At 38.4% G+C, this 15883-nt stretch overlaps 1 protein-coding gene across 2 annotated transcripts; it reads right to left on the bottom strand.

The window, feature by feature from the left end:
• Positions 1-10003: 10003 nt before the first annotated feature.
• On the bottom strand, positions 10004-13826 carry LOC105277553 (4-coumarate--CoA ligase 1). 2 transcript variants are annotated; one of them, XM_011335978.3, is made up of 7 exons: positions 13512-13826; positions 12813-12989; positions 12108-12445; positions 11828-11974; positions 11193-11438; positions 10849-11123; positions 10004-10751 (listed from the first exon to the last, which is right to left on the bottom strand). In XM_011335978.3, exons 1-7 carry the CDS (start codon positions 13620-13622, stop codon positions 10426-10428), a joined length of 1620 nt encoding a protein of 539 aa, XP_011334280.2. In that variant the 5' UTR covers positions 13623-13826; the 3' UTR covers positions 10004-10425. The 2 variants fall into 2 exon arrangements, with proteins under 2 accessions (XP_011334280.2, XP_011334281.2); XM_011335979.3 differs by lacking the exon at positions 13512-13826 and having other exon boundaries at positions 12621-12901.
• Between the last annotated feature and the right edge of the window lie 2057 nt (positions 13827-15883).

A 15883-nucleotide genomic window follows, 5' to 3' on the forward strand; every position in this document is an offset into this window, starting at 1 on the left:
CACCCACGACACTCCGCATAAATAATCGAGACAGGTCGACCAAACAGCGCTCTCCGCGTCCCCGCGCCACTGCCAAAATCATTTTACTATCGTTCGTAAATAAAGGTCAACCCGGTGTGCGTTATTCCGGATCGGTACTCTAGTCGCGTCGCGTCGTCACTTCGAGTAACGAGTCGACCTATATATGCATGTAGGCCCGCATTCTCAGCGCGTGTTTAGTCGGCTGCTGACTACTTCTAAATTTTTGGAGTTTGTTATGTATGACATTCTCTCGTCTCTGTCTTCTCGCTCACTGCCTGCATAAACTGAGAGACTTACACTGACATTTAGCGCGAGATATTCAACAAGAGTACGAGCTATTATTCTCCGGATTACGCGGCTATCTGACAACGAGGAGTAGACTGCCGTTTTTCTCCATGAAGCGAATATTTGACAAGCGAAACCGACAAAACTGCGTATCGGTATCGCTTGAAGGTCTCTATATGCGTCTATACAGGGTGTCCCGGGTTTTAACCGACAAACTGCGGGAGCATATTCTACTAGTGGAAATAAGAAAAAATTCTTATATCGAGTTTGCTTAGAAATGCTTTATTACAAAGTTATAAACCAATATTGAAAAGAAATATCAGATAAGTAACAACGGAACATAGTGTAGAATTTGGAAGGTCCAAGATGTTTATGTTACGTGTGTTCACGTGTATTCATGTTCACTATGTTGAAACGATTCAGTATGATTGTTACTTTCACAACAGTAGCTGTTAGATTTCAATCGTCGTGTCAACTAGCAATTACTATCAGAATGCCAAAAGTGTTTTCAAATGAGGAATACACCGATATTCATTTCGTGTACGGATTCTGTGACGGAAATGCACGAGCTGCCGTACGAGAGTATCAACGTAGATTTCCTAACAGGAGAGTACCAGATAGATTTAAAGCAACGAATTACTAATTCAGTTACTGAGATGCAACAAAATTTTCAGGAATGTCGTACTGTAACAAATTCTGTACTACGTCGATGTCTAGCTTGTATCGATGTGCAAGGACGACATTTTGAAATGCGTCACTAAATCATTGCGTAATAATTTTTATTTTTGTGAAAAATCCGTTGTTACTTATCTCATATTTCTTTTCAATATTGGTTTATAACTTTGTAATAAAGCATTTCTAAGCAAACTCGATATAAGAATTTTTTCTTATTTCCACTAGTAGAATATGCTCCCGCAGTTTGTCGGTTAAAACCCGGGACACCCTGTATACGTGTATATGCTGCAATACATAGGCACACAGCCTCGCCACGCGTGAACTTGGCGCGAGATATGACCGTGTGTCTCTTGATAACTAGGTACGTTGAATAAGTAATATCGGCACTGGTGATCGAGCGTGTCCGCGTCATCGGCATTGGCTAATGTCGCGTACGGCCGAAGGTCTCAAGACGGGGAGTACGGTTTTAGCCACTTACATACGTAAACAAAGACCAGGACCAGAGCCAGACACCTCTGATATCGGTCAGATCTCGAGATACGTATGGTATTAACGTCCCATAAGCCGGGCGAGATCCGAATTACGCCGGAATCCCGATACCGCGTCGATATCATTCGATTAGCAGCGAGATACAACGACAGAGGATGGTATCGAGTAGTATCGATTGCGGTGCACGCGCGATGCTGTATTTACTGCACGGTTACTCGAGCATTGCTCTAGCCATGTAAAATCACCAGCTCCGGCTCGTAAATGCGGGGTAGAGTTGTTCGCCGATGGTGTCGATGGAGGGCGGAGGGGACACACGGTGGGAAAGGTTGGCGGGGAGGTCGAGAGAGGGGCAAAAGCGCCGGGGTGGGACCGTGACGGCGTCGCTGCACGAGCGTGCGGCGTGCACGCTTCTCCTTTCATTTGCTGGCACGCGTGACGTCACCGTAATATGTACGTACGTGTAACAGTGTCGCACACGACGTGCTGTCATTCGACGGTGTGTGCGACGACAAAGCATCGAAGCGCGATTGAACATTCTTTCCCAGAGGCCCGCTCCTTATCGTGCGGGCCTCCCAAGCCTTCGAGTCAAGAACTCAAGATAAGATAATGAGACAATGAGAACTTCGACGGAGCCGATAATTTATTTTTTAAAGAACACCGTTCCAAAACTTACGCGGTAGATGGATATTAGTTTTAATCGTCAATATTGTAGATCTGTGCAGCGTAACTACTTATGCGAAGATATTTTAAATATGGAAAATGTAGATCGCATTACGTCTGCGTTCTCGTTTCTTATAATACTTTTTGTGTTTTCGATCAGTTGGCTAACCTGAATTCTATTAGATTCTATTAATACTTTTTCTAGCAATAAGTACCTATATTTTAAGTATATATATATATTTTTTTGTACAAGGCTTTGAACGAGTATCGCTTGCATTGCATCATATTTTTATAGACTGCTTTGTACAACTCGGCCTATTATTTGCAGCACAGTGTTGAATTACACAAAAAAGAAGTAACAAATATTACGCTAACTTGATTATCCTGAGCGTATTTTAGCGCGATCGATAACACAAAGGCTGTCTACCGCGCGTGTGTTGTGTAACGTGGTAAATTTCGTTCATTATATCATGATGAGTTACAATACGAAAATGTTTAAGAAAATTGCACGAGAAATGGGAAGAAAGCGTCGCCTGCGTTTTTCTCACTATCTTATGGATGTACAAAAGCGTAGCTTTTCTTTAGAAGTGCAAAGCAATATTGTGACAACATAATACCAGCGTCACGGCAAGTCGCATTAAAGCGTTTACCGTAAACTATCGCAACAATCGTCATTTCAACGTCGTAATATTCCTTTCCGGTTCTCGTCCCTTTATTTTCTTCGAAACGCTTAGCCTTCATGAATCTTCGGGCATTCCCAATTCCCAACAAACGAAATGGTCACTTTTCTTTGATATTTCAAACTTTGGGACAGAAAAGTAATCGGGACCCCAAGAGTGCGTACCGAAAGCATACAACGCATACTGAAAAATTTATCTGTCGAGATAATCTCGTGTTGAACAAAAGGTTAAGATGTTTCTTTTAAATTATTTGATGTCAATGGAAGTTTGTACTCTCCAAACCTTTTTCACATTAACGCCGCATACAAAACAGGAATACGATGTAAATCATCCATGATTAAATAATTATTGAATAATCAGGATAAATTCCTTTCGCTTGATTGATTCTGCGCGTTTCACGGAATTTTTATGAAACAGCAAATGGTAAATCAGAATGAATTTGTAGTTTGATGTATGTAAATTCTGCGTAAAAATGGCGGTGGCCATCCCGCAGTTAATATTACACAGTGCATGTCGCATGAAACAAATATTATTACGAGCCTCTTAGCGACCCTTCGAGCTACGCGTGAACCAATTATCCATCGAAACGCAGTGTCGTCGTCATATGAAAAAAGCACCTTGCGCATCCGCGACTTTTTTCGCTTTGCAGCATATACCTGTTGCTATTTTCGGACTTTTATCCCGGACCTACCGCAACACCTACCCACCTTTACCCGTCAAACAGGGCGTGACGTTCACACCGGCGGCGGAAGTTTAAATCTCGTGGGCGTCCGAGGGGACGTAGAGAGACCGTTGAGTCGCCATGGTGACCATGATTTTACCCCGTGACGTCACGAATCACGAAAGAGCACGTGGCTGCAGCTCGGGCGCGCCCACACGACTTTTCTCGTATTAGTGATTTTTCAGTGTTACGTCATCACGCCGTGGCAGTCGCGCGTACATGAATCTCGATAACGTCATCGAGCTGCTTCGACGTTTCCGACGTGACGTCACTCGCATCACATGCGGCTCGATATCAGCTTCCTAAGTGGCTTGTATCAGAACGGCGCATTATACTTGTACCGTGCAAGCTTCGTACATATGAATCTCTATGAGTATTTTCTCATGTGATGCAATAATTATAAAATTAGCGAACACTGCATTACGAAAAAAAAAGAAAAGCGTGAGATAAAAAAAATTAAAAGCTTTATGTAATTACTACTACACGCCGCATTTTCCTATTATTACACTTTCTTCTGCTGCGCTTCGTGTATTTTTTATTAATTTTTTATTAATTCTAACGAATCATTTCCACTATCTCGAGATAACAGAAAATCTGTTCTCTGATAAATCATCGAAAGGAAATAAATTCTAATTAAGCACAGATAATCGAGACTTTTATGCCACATTTCGTAATCTGCCATGATTTATAGTATTCAGCATGATCGATATAAGCGGAAATAACGCGCGCGTAACGATGTCGGGCCAATAAGATAATTCTTCAAGGATTTTCCAACTTGACGTCATCATGAACAAGCGAGTGAGCAAGCGTATGGCAGCACGTGCCGCGTGGTAACAGTCTGGCGGCGCGAAGCGTTTTACGACGTATCACGCCACTTTATGATGCCCGAACAGCCTGCCCGAGTCGGCCACCTCCAAAATCAGTCGCCGACTGAAATTTTATGAGTTTGAAATGTATTCCGGAAAACGTAAGTTAGTATCGTGTGGACGCTGCCGGCACCGAATCGATTCGGTTCTACCTTTTCTCCGCTAAACGTACCTAATAACCGCATACGAGCTTATATATAAATATAAGCTCGTATAAATAGAGCGTATCTTGCCCAATGGTTCCTATGAATTTTACCGCAGATGTTTTGCTTAATTTGGATTTAGTGCAATTAAAAATATGTTCATTTTCTTTGATGTAATTTTTATGTTAAATATTTTAACTCTGAGTTTAACCGAATTGTGCATGTTAAAATGTGCCTGACAACAAAATTCATTTAAAATGAAAGAAGAGTCGAAATTATCTTTTCGGAGAGAGTAGATAAACCGATCGCCATAGTGAGCTATCACACTATCTCACTTACCTATAGAAAAGAAGACATGTTTTCGTAATAGCTACGAATAGTTTTCATTCTAATTTTTAAGGTATCTTACGACTGCTAACGTTACTACTATTTGTATGTGTGTGTGCATAGTGACGATATAGATAAGATACAAATTTCTCTACGGATATATATTTCACGTGATGTCACGCGAGAAGCGTGAAAGTCACGGGAAAGGAGAGGAGGAAACACATTAATTTAATGGAATGTTAATTCGAACGAACTTGATGGAACTATACAACTGGTCCCTAAGGTCGATTAAATCTGTAGAAAACAACATCGACACAAAATCGAATTCATATTTATTGCAAATTAGAATAATGTTTAGGAATATATTTTCTATATTTAATTCCAAGTTTGAGAAAAAAAGTTATTTCATTTCGATAATGCGATTCAATTTACACGCGATCGTATCTCGGCAACGACGCAGCGACGCGTTTCGTGAGCGTAGCTAGGTCATCGATGGAGGTCAAATTCGATATCGGAGAGAAGCGAGCGCAACGGAGCTTTGCTTTCTGCAGTCGCGCCATGTTGGCCGAGTGAACGATTTCCACGGAAAGTACTGTCTGCGCAATATCTCGATTCGTTGACATATCGCGGCCGCGATATCGCGAACTGACGGTTCTTGGGAGGCATAATCGCATCATACGGACGTTTACGGCAATCAGCTGTTGAGATATCGAACTGCATACTCGCGACATCTATCGAACGCTTCACGTACTCGAACGAAACGGTACGAGAAGCAATGATGATCGGCTGTCGAATTTGTCACGCTTTGTTGCGAAACAGAAAAATAATAAAAATGTGATGGTTACATTTTTATTATTTTTCCGTTCCCACCTATTATTGGGTCATTAAGTATGAAACTTTACAAATAGAACATAAACTTTTGCAGTTTTTGGCACATGGACATGATTTATTTTCAATCGAAGTATGCGCCCATGTTATCTACACACTTCTGCCATTTTAGTGGTAGTTGGTCTATGCCTCTACTATAGAAGCCAGGAGTACGGGAATCGATGAAGTCGCGGAAGGCTGTTTCGACTGCCTGTTGAGAATTGAACAATTTTCCCACCAACAAGTCCAAATTCCGGAAAAAGTGATAGTCGGTAGGTGATAGATCTGGTGAATATGGTGGATGACGGAGAGTTTCCAATTCCAACTCCCGTAGCTTTGCCACGGTCAGTCGTGCAGTGTGCGGTCGAGCATTATCATGCAACAAGATCGGCATTGACCGATTGACCAATTTCGGTTGTTTAATAGCAAGTTGTCGCATCATTTCACCCAGTTGCTTGCAATATACTTCAGCCGTTATCGATGTACCAGGTTTCATAAAGTTGTAGTAGATAACACCTGACCTGGACCACCAAACAGTCACCATAAGCTTCTTCTGTGTATTGTTGGGTTTCGCGTGATGTCTCGGTGGTTCATCAGCGTTCAACCACTGATGTGAGCGTTTACGATTGTCGTAGAGTATCCACTTTTCATCGCAGGTCACAATTCGATTAAAAAAAGATTCATTTTTGTGACGGGAAAGCAAAGAAAGGGAAGCCTCTAGACGTTGCGCCTGCTGCGCATCGGTCAATTCGTGCGGGACCCATTTGCCCAACTTCTTTATCTTACCAATTGCAGCTAAATGAACCAATATGGTGGGTATGGAAACATTGAATATCGATGCCAATTCACGTGTACTTTGAGATGGATCGGACTCTACTACGGCTCTCAAGTGATCATTATCCACCTTCGTCTTTGGTCTTTCACGTAGCTCATTAGCGAGGCTGAAATCTCCATCTCTGAAGTTTTTGAACCAATTGCCCACCGTTGCTTTAGTAGTTGAACCTTCACCAAATACAGCGTTGATATTACGAGCTGTCTCCGACCCTGTGGTTCCACGGCGGAACTCATATTCATAAATCACACGAATTTTGGACTTTTCCATAGTTCTATAAAAAAGAATCCACCAATAACACTAATGAAGATATTTGAACAAACAAATATGACATTTTAAGAGCGAACATACATCTATCACACTAACCTAACCTGATACTGACGTTTGGCGCCAAATTTGAGATAACAAATGTTTAAGATGGCGCTTTTACATTTGTAAAGTTTCATACTTAATGACCCAATACTTGTCGTTTATAATATTCAGTCTTATTTGCAAATCAACATGAACAATGCATTTTGTCAAAGTTTTGGATAAAGTATATTGAATTCAAGTTGCGCCAATCAAAATTTGTTCTACAATTCATAAATTATGCTGATTAACTTTATCAACAGCGAGAAGAAATGCGTGTCAGAGCGCAATCGTTAACGATTGATAATAATATCACGTATAATGTAAGACAAAACGCACTCACCGGTCGATGGTTCATCGAACAGATTGTCGTTGGATATCTCGCTCAATGCTCCTTACTCTTCATTCGATTTCGATGCAGATCGATTGGAAATCCACTCGTAACCACAATTTTGCGCACTAATCATCGTCAACACGATGATTGCCCGTTATTTTACACGATACTCCCGACACTCCGAGGTTATTACACGCGTATGCTACGTTTGAAACAATTGAGGAACGACTACAGCTGTATCATCATACGTAGCTAACTTCACTTGAGTAAGTTTACTCGCAAACTGTTCTACTGTCGGACACTTACAAATCGAATCACGTGGAAGTAAGTCGAGCAGTTACGATTATAATTACACGCAGAATTTGGCCACTAATTCGCATAATGCAACAGTTATACTCGTTACTTTTCATACGGCACTGCCAACTTCAGACTTTTGTACTTTCTGCACACGCGCGAGCGAGAAACGGTCAAACGTTTAAGGGGGGAGCCTGCTTTAGAACGCTGAAAATAAGGTATATTTTACGAATTGTTTTTGGAGAAACTATACAGCGGATCATTATAAAACTTTTATGCATTTATTAGTACATGTTTAAAGATAAAAAAAATTATTTTTTGATTTGAATATATCGCTTGTAGAGGTCGTCCTGGAGAAATCTTAGTGCAGCCGCGTCGCCGGCATTGCAAATTGGTGAGCATTCTCCTGCTTCCAAATTTCGTCTAAACTGAAAAATTGAAATATGTTCTCGTTATTTATGAATTCCCATCGTCGATGAACCAAAGAGAGAAGAAACAAGTTGAAAAGTGCCAAAATGGTGGAGCTTAGAACACAAAAGTACGATTTTTAGGCAAAGTTTTTGAACTTTTTCATGCAAAAATAATTGTTTAACTTAATGTTTTTATGAATATTAAAGGTTCATCGACGATGGGAATTCATAAATAACAAGAAAATATTTCAATTTTTCAGTTTGGATGAAATTTGGAGGCAGGAGAATGCTCACCAATTTACAATAAGATGCCTCCAGGACGACCTCTACAGGCGATATATTCAAATAAAAAAATAATTTTTTTATCTTTAAACATGTACTAATAAATGCATAAAAGTTTTATAATGATCCGCTGTATAGTTTCTCCAAAAAAATTCGTAAAATTATACCTTATTTTCAACGTTCTAAAGCAGGCTCCCCCCTTAAGCGTCACTTGCAGCTAACTTTGGTGCAGTAAATTTTTTTCTAACCATGCCGTGCACTGTGTTACACTTATCGATCGATTCGCATATTTCCGAGCAGAGATCACGGGAACAATTTCATTTACATTCGCGCACTAATGCACAATTTGCACGACACGACGATCACTCGTTACTTTTCATATGATACTTTCTGGCACTTCCGACATGTTGTACCCGTCCGATGTAATCGTGCGAGGTGCGAGTAAGAGATCGATCGCATCGCGGTCATTTGGGATTAATTTTTGTTCGAGTAAACGTTTATGACCGATCTGTATCGTAAACGAGATCATCTGGTGGAAAAAGAAGTGACGGATCAGTTATTAAACTTACTTCATTCACGCCGCCGATGCAATCGAGTCTTACGAGGGATACGCCGCGTGATAGGACTGAAGTTGCCGCGGAACGGTTCGAATTTCCCATGAGTCGAAAGTACGCGTAGTAATACATGAAAGAAAATGCTCGACTGTGATTGGTCATCTCGTTTGTCATTTGATTTCATTCGTTGTATTTTGAATGCATAATTATTTCAAGGAGCGTATGGCAGTATCTCAGCAGTATATCGCAGCAATATCCGTTGTATTTTGCGCATTGTATCTCACGTTGTGTTCATTGCGAGTGCATCGCGATACGCGCGTTGTGCGTGCCATACGATAAAGCGGCGAGTGATCGTTCAATCGCATTATTGCACGCATCGAAAGTATATCGCCGCGCGTTTCGGGAATGTCGTCAAGTGTTGAGTGATCGTTCGTCGTGCTATTACGCGTTTCCGTTTCGGGAGCGCAAAGAAATGGCGAGTTATCGCTCAGCCATGTCAAATATTGCGCGTGAAATTAATCGTGTTTTAGTTGTGATCGACTCGCATCCGCGCAAGCAATCTTTGTACGTTGTTTGAAGATGTCATGGAACAATCGTGGTTAGCAGAAAATGGCGACGCAAGCTATTGGTGAGTAAATTAGCATATTTGTAACTGGTTTCGAATTTCATCCGTTTCGCTCCATAATCCGCCGGCTTTTCACTGATTTTATATCCCTGACTGGTGAAACGGATCCTTGAGTTAAATAAGAAAAGAAAAGGAAAGAGTTATTTTAATTCTATCGCTTGGTGGGCTAAATATTGATGAATGTTATGAAACTGGGATGAAAAATGATGTAAAAATACGAACATTATAGTATCTGAAATGCAATTTTATTTGTATACATAAATATATATTTCATAAAACTATTATCTTTTTTTGCGATGAATTTATGGAAAAGTCGCAACATAAAGTTTGTTATTATGACGCATGATGGCGCTACGCGTCGGTTTAGACCAGAGTTATAAAAATTTTGTTAGCTTACCGCCCCCTTTTCAAAGATAAGTTTTTTTCAACGCCCCCTTCTCTATCTCTATCTCTATCTCTATCTCAATTAATGATACAATTGTAAGAACGTACACAGAGAAAAAAAATGTAATTGATCCAACGAAATGTCTCGTCACGAGGTGCCAACGAAATATATATTTATTTCCACAAGTATAGTGGATGTTCTCGCGTTCAAAATAGTATACATACATGCTCCCACTCGCTTCTTAAGATGTATCTTGCTCTTTTGTTAAGACCGGTCGGTTGTAACTTGCATTTTGTTCATTTCCTTAAAAACTAAATTTAGCCTTACATTATACAACCGGATCAACATGTACTAACGGTTGATAGAATCTTGTGACGATGCATTGTATATCTATGTAAAGAAGTTTACTTAAAAAAATGTTTAGTCCGAATTCTTTTTCACCTTTTTATTTCCCACTTACTCCCCAACGCCTCCCAGGATCCCGCCACCGCCCACGGCGCTATTTATTACAAGTATTATAATATTTTTGTTGATATTGTTGGTAATCGCAACGTATGAATCGCTATTTACCGAATGTTTATTGATTATTCCTTGTGATCAATTGCATCACGCAATTCAAAGAACTTGTTACAATCTTTCAAGCTCTCTTCGAAGAATTTTTCCAGACGCGCTTTTGGGAATGCTTGTTATGAATTGTACATATCCTAATTGCTTGTATTTGGTTACACGGTTAGCAACAATTTTTTTTATTTCATCCTCGCTAATATTCTCTTTTGATACAGGAACTATGAAGGCTTTTGGGATTTCTCCGTATTTGTCATGCGCCACTCCTATAACAGCTACATCCTTTACTTTATCGCATTTGCGTATTATTTCTTCCAATTCCGCGGGGGCAACTTGATAGCCGTTCACCTTTATTATTTCTTTCAATCGTCCAGTTATGTACAGCAAGCCTGCATTTTGTAACGTTATAAAATTTATTGCGTTTCTATACATGCAGTTTTTGTAAAGTTTTCGTCGGAAAACTTGAATTTGATATATTTTACTTACTATCTTCTGTATAATATCCCAGATCACCGGTCTTGTACCAGTCCCCGTCCATGGTGCTTGCCGTGGCTTCAGGGTTTTTGTAATATCCCTTCATCACTTGAGGACCCTGCACGTATATCTCTCCCACATTGTGCGGAGGCAAATTCTTACCCAGATTATTGTCCTCATATCCTACGATCCTTATTTTCGTATTTGGGATCAGGAAACCACATGATGAGGGTGGCGTATCTAGAATACCACATGTAGCAACCGGAGATAGCTCCGAGGCGCCGTATCTACACGTAGATTGCAACAAGATATTCGTCATTATTATAACAACGTATTTACTTGTAGCTATCTCTTACCCTTGGATGAATCTCGTATTTTTGAAGCGATTTTGAAATTTCGCGATGGTTTCTTTACCGATGGACGCAGCTGCCACTATTACTACTTCAACGTGTGCAATATAGTGCGGTTTTATTAGCTCGTTGCTCACCATTATTTGTATTATTGGGGGTACAGTGTGCAACATCGTGAACTGATGATTTTCGAGTAGTTTTATGAACTCGTTCACGGAGAATCGTGGCATGCACACCAGCTTAGCACCTGCCCTACAGACATAGAACGCACATTATGAGATTTTAAATTGTTTATACTTCAAGTGTTATTAAAAAATATCTTCAAGAACAATTAGAAGTAAGAAACAAAAGATTACATTCGACAGGATTGTATTACGCGATTACATTTAAAACTTTACTCAAATACGAGTTGAATTGAAAAGTGTGAACGTGTTAGCATTTACTTGTTCTGTTTCGTTATGCTCTGTCTACACTGAAGGATGATCCTATTTGTGGCTCATCCGAAGACAGTCGAAAATCATATATTGAAGTTGGTTGATCATCCTCCAGTATAGACAAGGCATCGGATGAGCCACAAATAGGATCATCCTCCAATGTAGACAGAGCATTACGCAAATCAGATAACATATGGATTAACTTACCGCAAATACCCATATATAATATATATTAACGCGTAAGAATGGAACATTGGTAGTATCACTGGTATAATATCCTGATAGTCCTTAGTTGTTGGCCTTCCGGGAAACACCACCGGATGTGAGAATTGCAAAATATTTGCAACAAGATTTCTACAACATGGAGTTTGTGAATTAGAAATTTATATCGCATTATAATCACAATAGACTTTTATGTTACATGTTCCAATATTACATATTTCTTCACGTTTCTGTACAATTCGATATTTTTTATCAATTTGCGTACTTATGGGATAATTCAATGCCTTTTGGTATACCAGTCGTGCCGCTCGAATAAGGCAGAAGCACCGTATCTTCATAATCGACACCGATTTCCTGACTAATTGAAAATTCCTCGATGTCTTCGCATACGAGATCGTCGAATTTAATGATTCCCGAGATTGGGGCAGCATCAGCAGTAGTATCGTTTACAAGAATGATAGGTAGCTTTATTTTGGAATTGTTTGCAATACTCGCTTGGATATCAGCGAGTTTGGCCGGAAACGTAAAAACCGCTTGCACATCTGCATTTACCAACTGCTTTCTTATCTCGTGTTCTGTATACGCAGGGTTGACTAGAGTTGTCTTTAAAGAACCATTCCATTATGTGTTACATATTGTAAATATGACAATTAAATTTGCATAACGATAAATATTTTAGAGTTTTTAACGAATATTTTACTGAAAAGCATATGTTGTAAAGAATATTTCACGGATTATCACGGATTAGGCATCTTTTATTAACAACAATGTTTCTTACTATTTCGTCGCAAGACCACATCTTTTTGTGACATGGATGTTTCATCAAATATTTATAGTGTAGTTTTGGATGCAATGTTATTCGTTATATGCAAACGTGATGGAAGATAAGTGCGTTAAAATGCGTCACTTTAGAAAAAGTTTTGTGTAGTGTGCGTGTTGAATATTTTCAAATATAATGATTATGTCTTACGCATAAACCGGCTTCATTTGCCGCTAATACGATGATAGCAAGCTCCGGAATATTCGGTAAAACAATGGCGATAGTATCTCTAGGTCGAAGATTGTTTTTCCTTAAACTTGTTGCTAATTTACCACATACTTTTCTCAGCTGACTGTACGTATATGATTTACCAGTAACTGAGCACATCTAGAATTAAAATTATGAATTTGGTTGCATATATTAACAAAACTTAATTTAAAATGCTATTGGACAGTGTAATTAGTTTATTATTTTGTCGTTATTTTATCGAGAAAAAAAGAACGTTTTTTGTAATAAATAATATTAACTTTTCTTATATTAACCCTTTCGCTGCGTACGGTGTGTATTTACATGTACGTCGTTACAAAATAGCTTCGATTTTGTTTAAAATTCTTATATATGTAAATAATAAATTAATGTCCTAATAAGTATCTCATAAGTATGTGTCTTACAACTATTGCGTTCGCAGGGCTAATTTCGATCATCTGCTTCGGCATCGCATGTATCGTTAGCATTATTAGCGATCACTTTTTGAAAGAGCGTTGCAACGAAAGGGTTAAAACTATTATTCCAAGGTAATATTGCAAAATTTTATGAAGCTTTTTTATATATCTAAAGATCAATTCTTGGTTATTTATTTATATACATTTATTATTTATCATGCTATGTTATAATATCTGCACTACATACCAAGGCAATGTGGTCTGACCATCTGTCGATTTTTTCCCAAATAAGATCATGCACGTAAGTTTTTTCGAATCCTGTTATATTGGACAATGGGCTGCTCAATACGTTCTGCATAGTTGTTAAACTTGTCGTTAAAAAGTTGTTAAAAACTTTGTCGGGTTTCTTTTTGCTTTCTGAACGAGCTGGCGAGCGTGTGGCTCTCCGCGCGTGAACTCCAGTGCTAATTGTTTTCGGGAACGAGGTGATCAAGACAAACGAGTCTTTTTATCTTATAAGCACTTTATTGTTGCTTCGACACCACACGAAAATTCTTGGTCGCAATGTCTTGCCTTCAGATCGCCGACTGAGGCCCGCTTCTACCAATGCCGTTTATCTTTAACCGTAGTTTAAGGGGGGAACCTGCTTTAGAACGCTGAAAATAAGGTATATTTTACGAATTGTTTTTGGAGAAACTATACAGCGGATCATTATAAAACTTTTATGCATTTATTAGTACATGTTTAAAGATAAAAAAAATTATTTTTTGATTTGAATATATCGCTTGTAGAGGTCGTCCTGGAGAAATCTTAGTGCAGCCGCGTCGCCGGCATTGCAAATTGCTGAGCATTCTCCTGCCTCCAAATTTCGTCTAAACTGAAAAATTGAAATATGTTCTCGTTATTTATGAATTCCCATCGTCGATGAACCAAAGAGAGAAGAAAAAAGTTGAAAAGTGTCAAAATGGTGGAGCTTAGAACACAAAAGTACGATTTTTAGGCAAAGGTTTTGAACTTTTTCATGCAAAAATAATTGTTTAACTTAATGTTTTTATGAATATTAAAGGTTCATCGAGGATGGGAATTCATAAATAACAAGAAAATATTTCAATTTTTCAGTTTGGATGAAATTTGGAGGCAGGAGAATGCTCACCAATTTACAATAAGATGCCTCCAGGACGACCTCTACAGGCGATATATTCAAATAAAAAAATAATTTTTTTATCTTTAAACATGTAGTAATAAATGCATCAAAGTTTTATAATGATCCGCTGTATAGTTTCTCCAAAAAAAATTCGTAAAATTATACCTTATTTTCAACGTTCTAAAGCAGGCTCCCCCCTTAACTTACTCTTCGTCCTTTTCCAACTACCTGCCTTAGAAAGAGACGAAGAGTGAGTTAATCGACGATTATTAAATTAACTGGATTTTGGTCGAAGTGGCCCTGACTCCTGTATTGTAAACGTGACAATTAAATTTGCATAACGATAAATATTTTAGAGTTTTTAACGAATATTTTACTGAAAAGCATATGTTGTAAAGAATATTTCACGGATTATCACGGATTAGGCATCTTTTATTAACAACAATTTTTCTTACTATTTCGTTGCAAGACCACATCTTTTTGTGACATGGATGTTTCATCAAATATTTATAGTGTAGTTTTGGATGCAATGTTAGTCGTTATATGCAAACGTGATGGAAGATAAGTGCGTTAAAATGCGTCACTTTAGAAAAAGTTTTGTGTAGTGTGCGTGTTGAATATTTTCAAATATAATGATTATGTCTTACGCATAAACCGGCTTCATTTGCCGCTAATACGATGATAGCAAGCTCCGGAATATTCGGTAAAACAATGGCGATAGTATCTCTAGGTCAAAGATTGTTTTTCCTTAAACTTGTTGCTAATTTACCACATACTTTTCTCAACTGACTGTACGTATATGATTTACGGGTAACTGAGCACATCTATTGAGAAATTTGAGAAATACAACACCGAATGTGAACTTACAATCGGTGTTGTATATCTCAAATTTCTCAATGCAAAAATATGGGCGTAAACGGCGGCCTGGGCGCTCTCAGGTTCCTCTCTGATGTAACTGATAATTTTCCCACTATCTATACATATAAAATTCAAGCGATACAGGAGTATCGCTTGGAGAAAAGAAAACTTTCTTGATATAAACTTATAAAAAATATACAAACATATAAATATCTTAATGATACGATATAATTCAAATATATTATATATTTTATAAATATTCTTGAAAAATTTTGTATTATCTCTTTTTTGAAATACTATACAAATATAGAAATTCATACTAAATATAATACATATTTGTAATGTTTTACCCTGTCTAAGCTCCTCATTCTTAAGAACATCGTGAGCGTCGTAAGTAACACCATGCGTTTTTAATATTTGAACCACGGCATTACTAAATCCACATCGTGGCTCTTCTGGTACACCTTTCATAAAGACGACTACTCTACTTTTCTGCAAGAAACAATCCGCATACAGTAACAATTATTAAATATAATAGCATGTTTATTAGCATAAATAGAAAATTTCTGAACTTGCTACATTCATATTTTATATGTATAGATAGTGGGAAAATTATC

Source organism: Ooceraea biroi, chromosome 7 (assembly GCF_003672135.1).
Source record: "Ooceraea biroi isolate clonal line C1 chromosome 7, Obir_v5.4, whole genome shotgun sequence".
Taxonomy (NCBI): domain Eukaryota; kingdom Metazoa; phylum Arthropoda; class Insecta; order Hymenoptera; family Formicidae; genus Ooceraea; species Ooceraea biroi.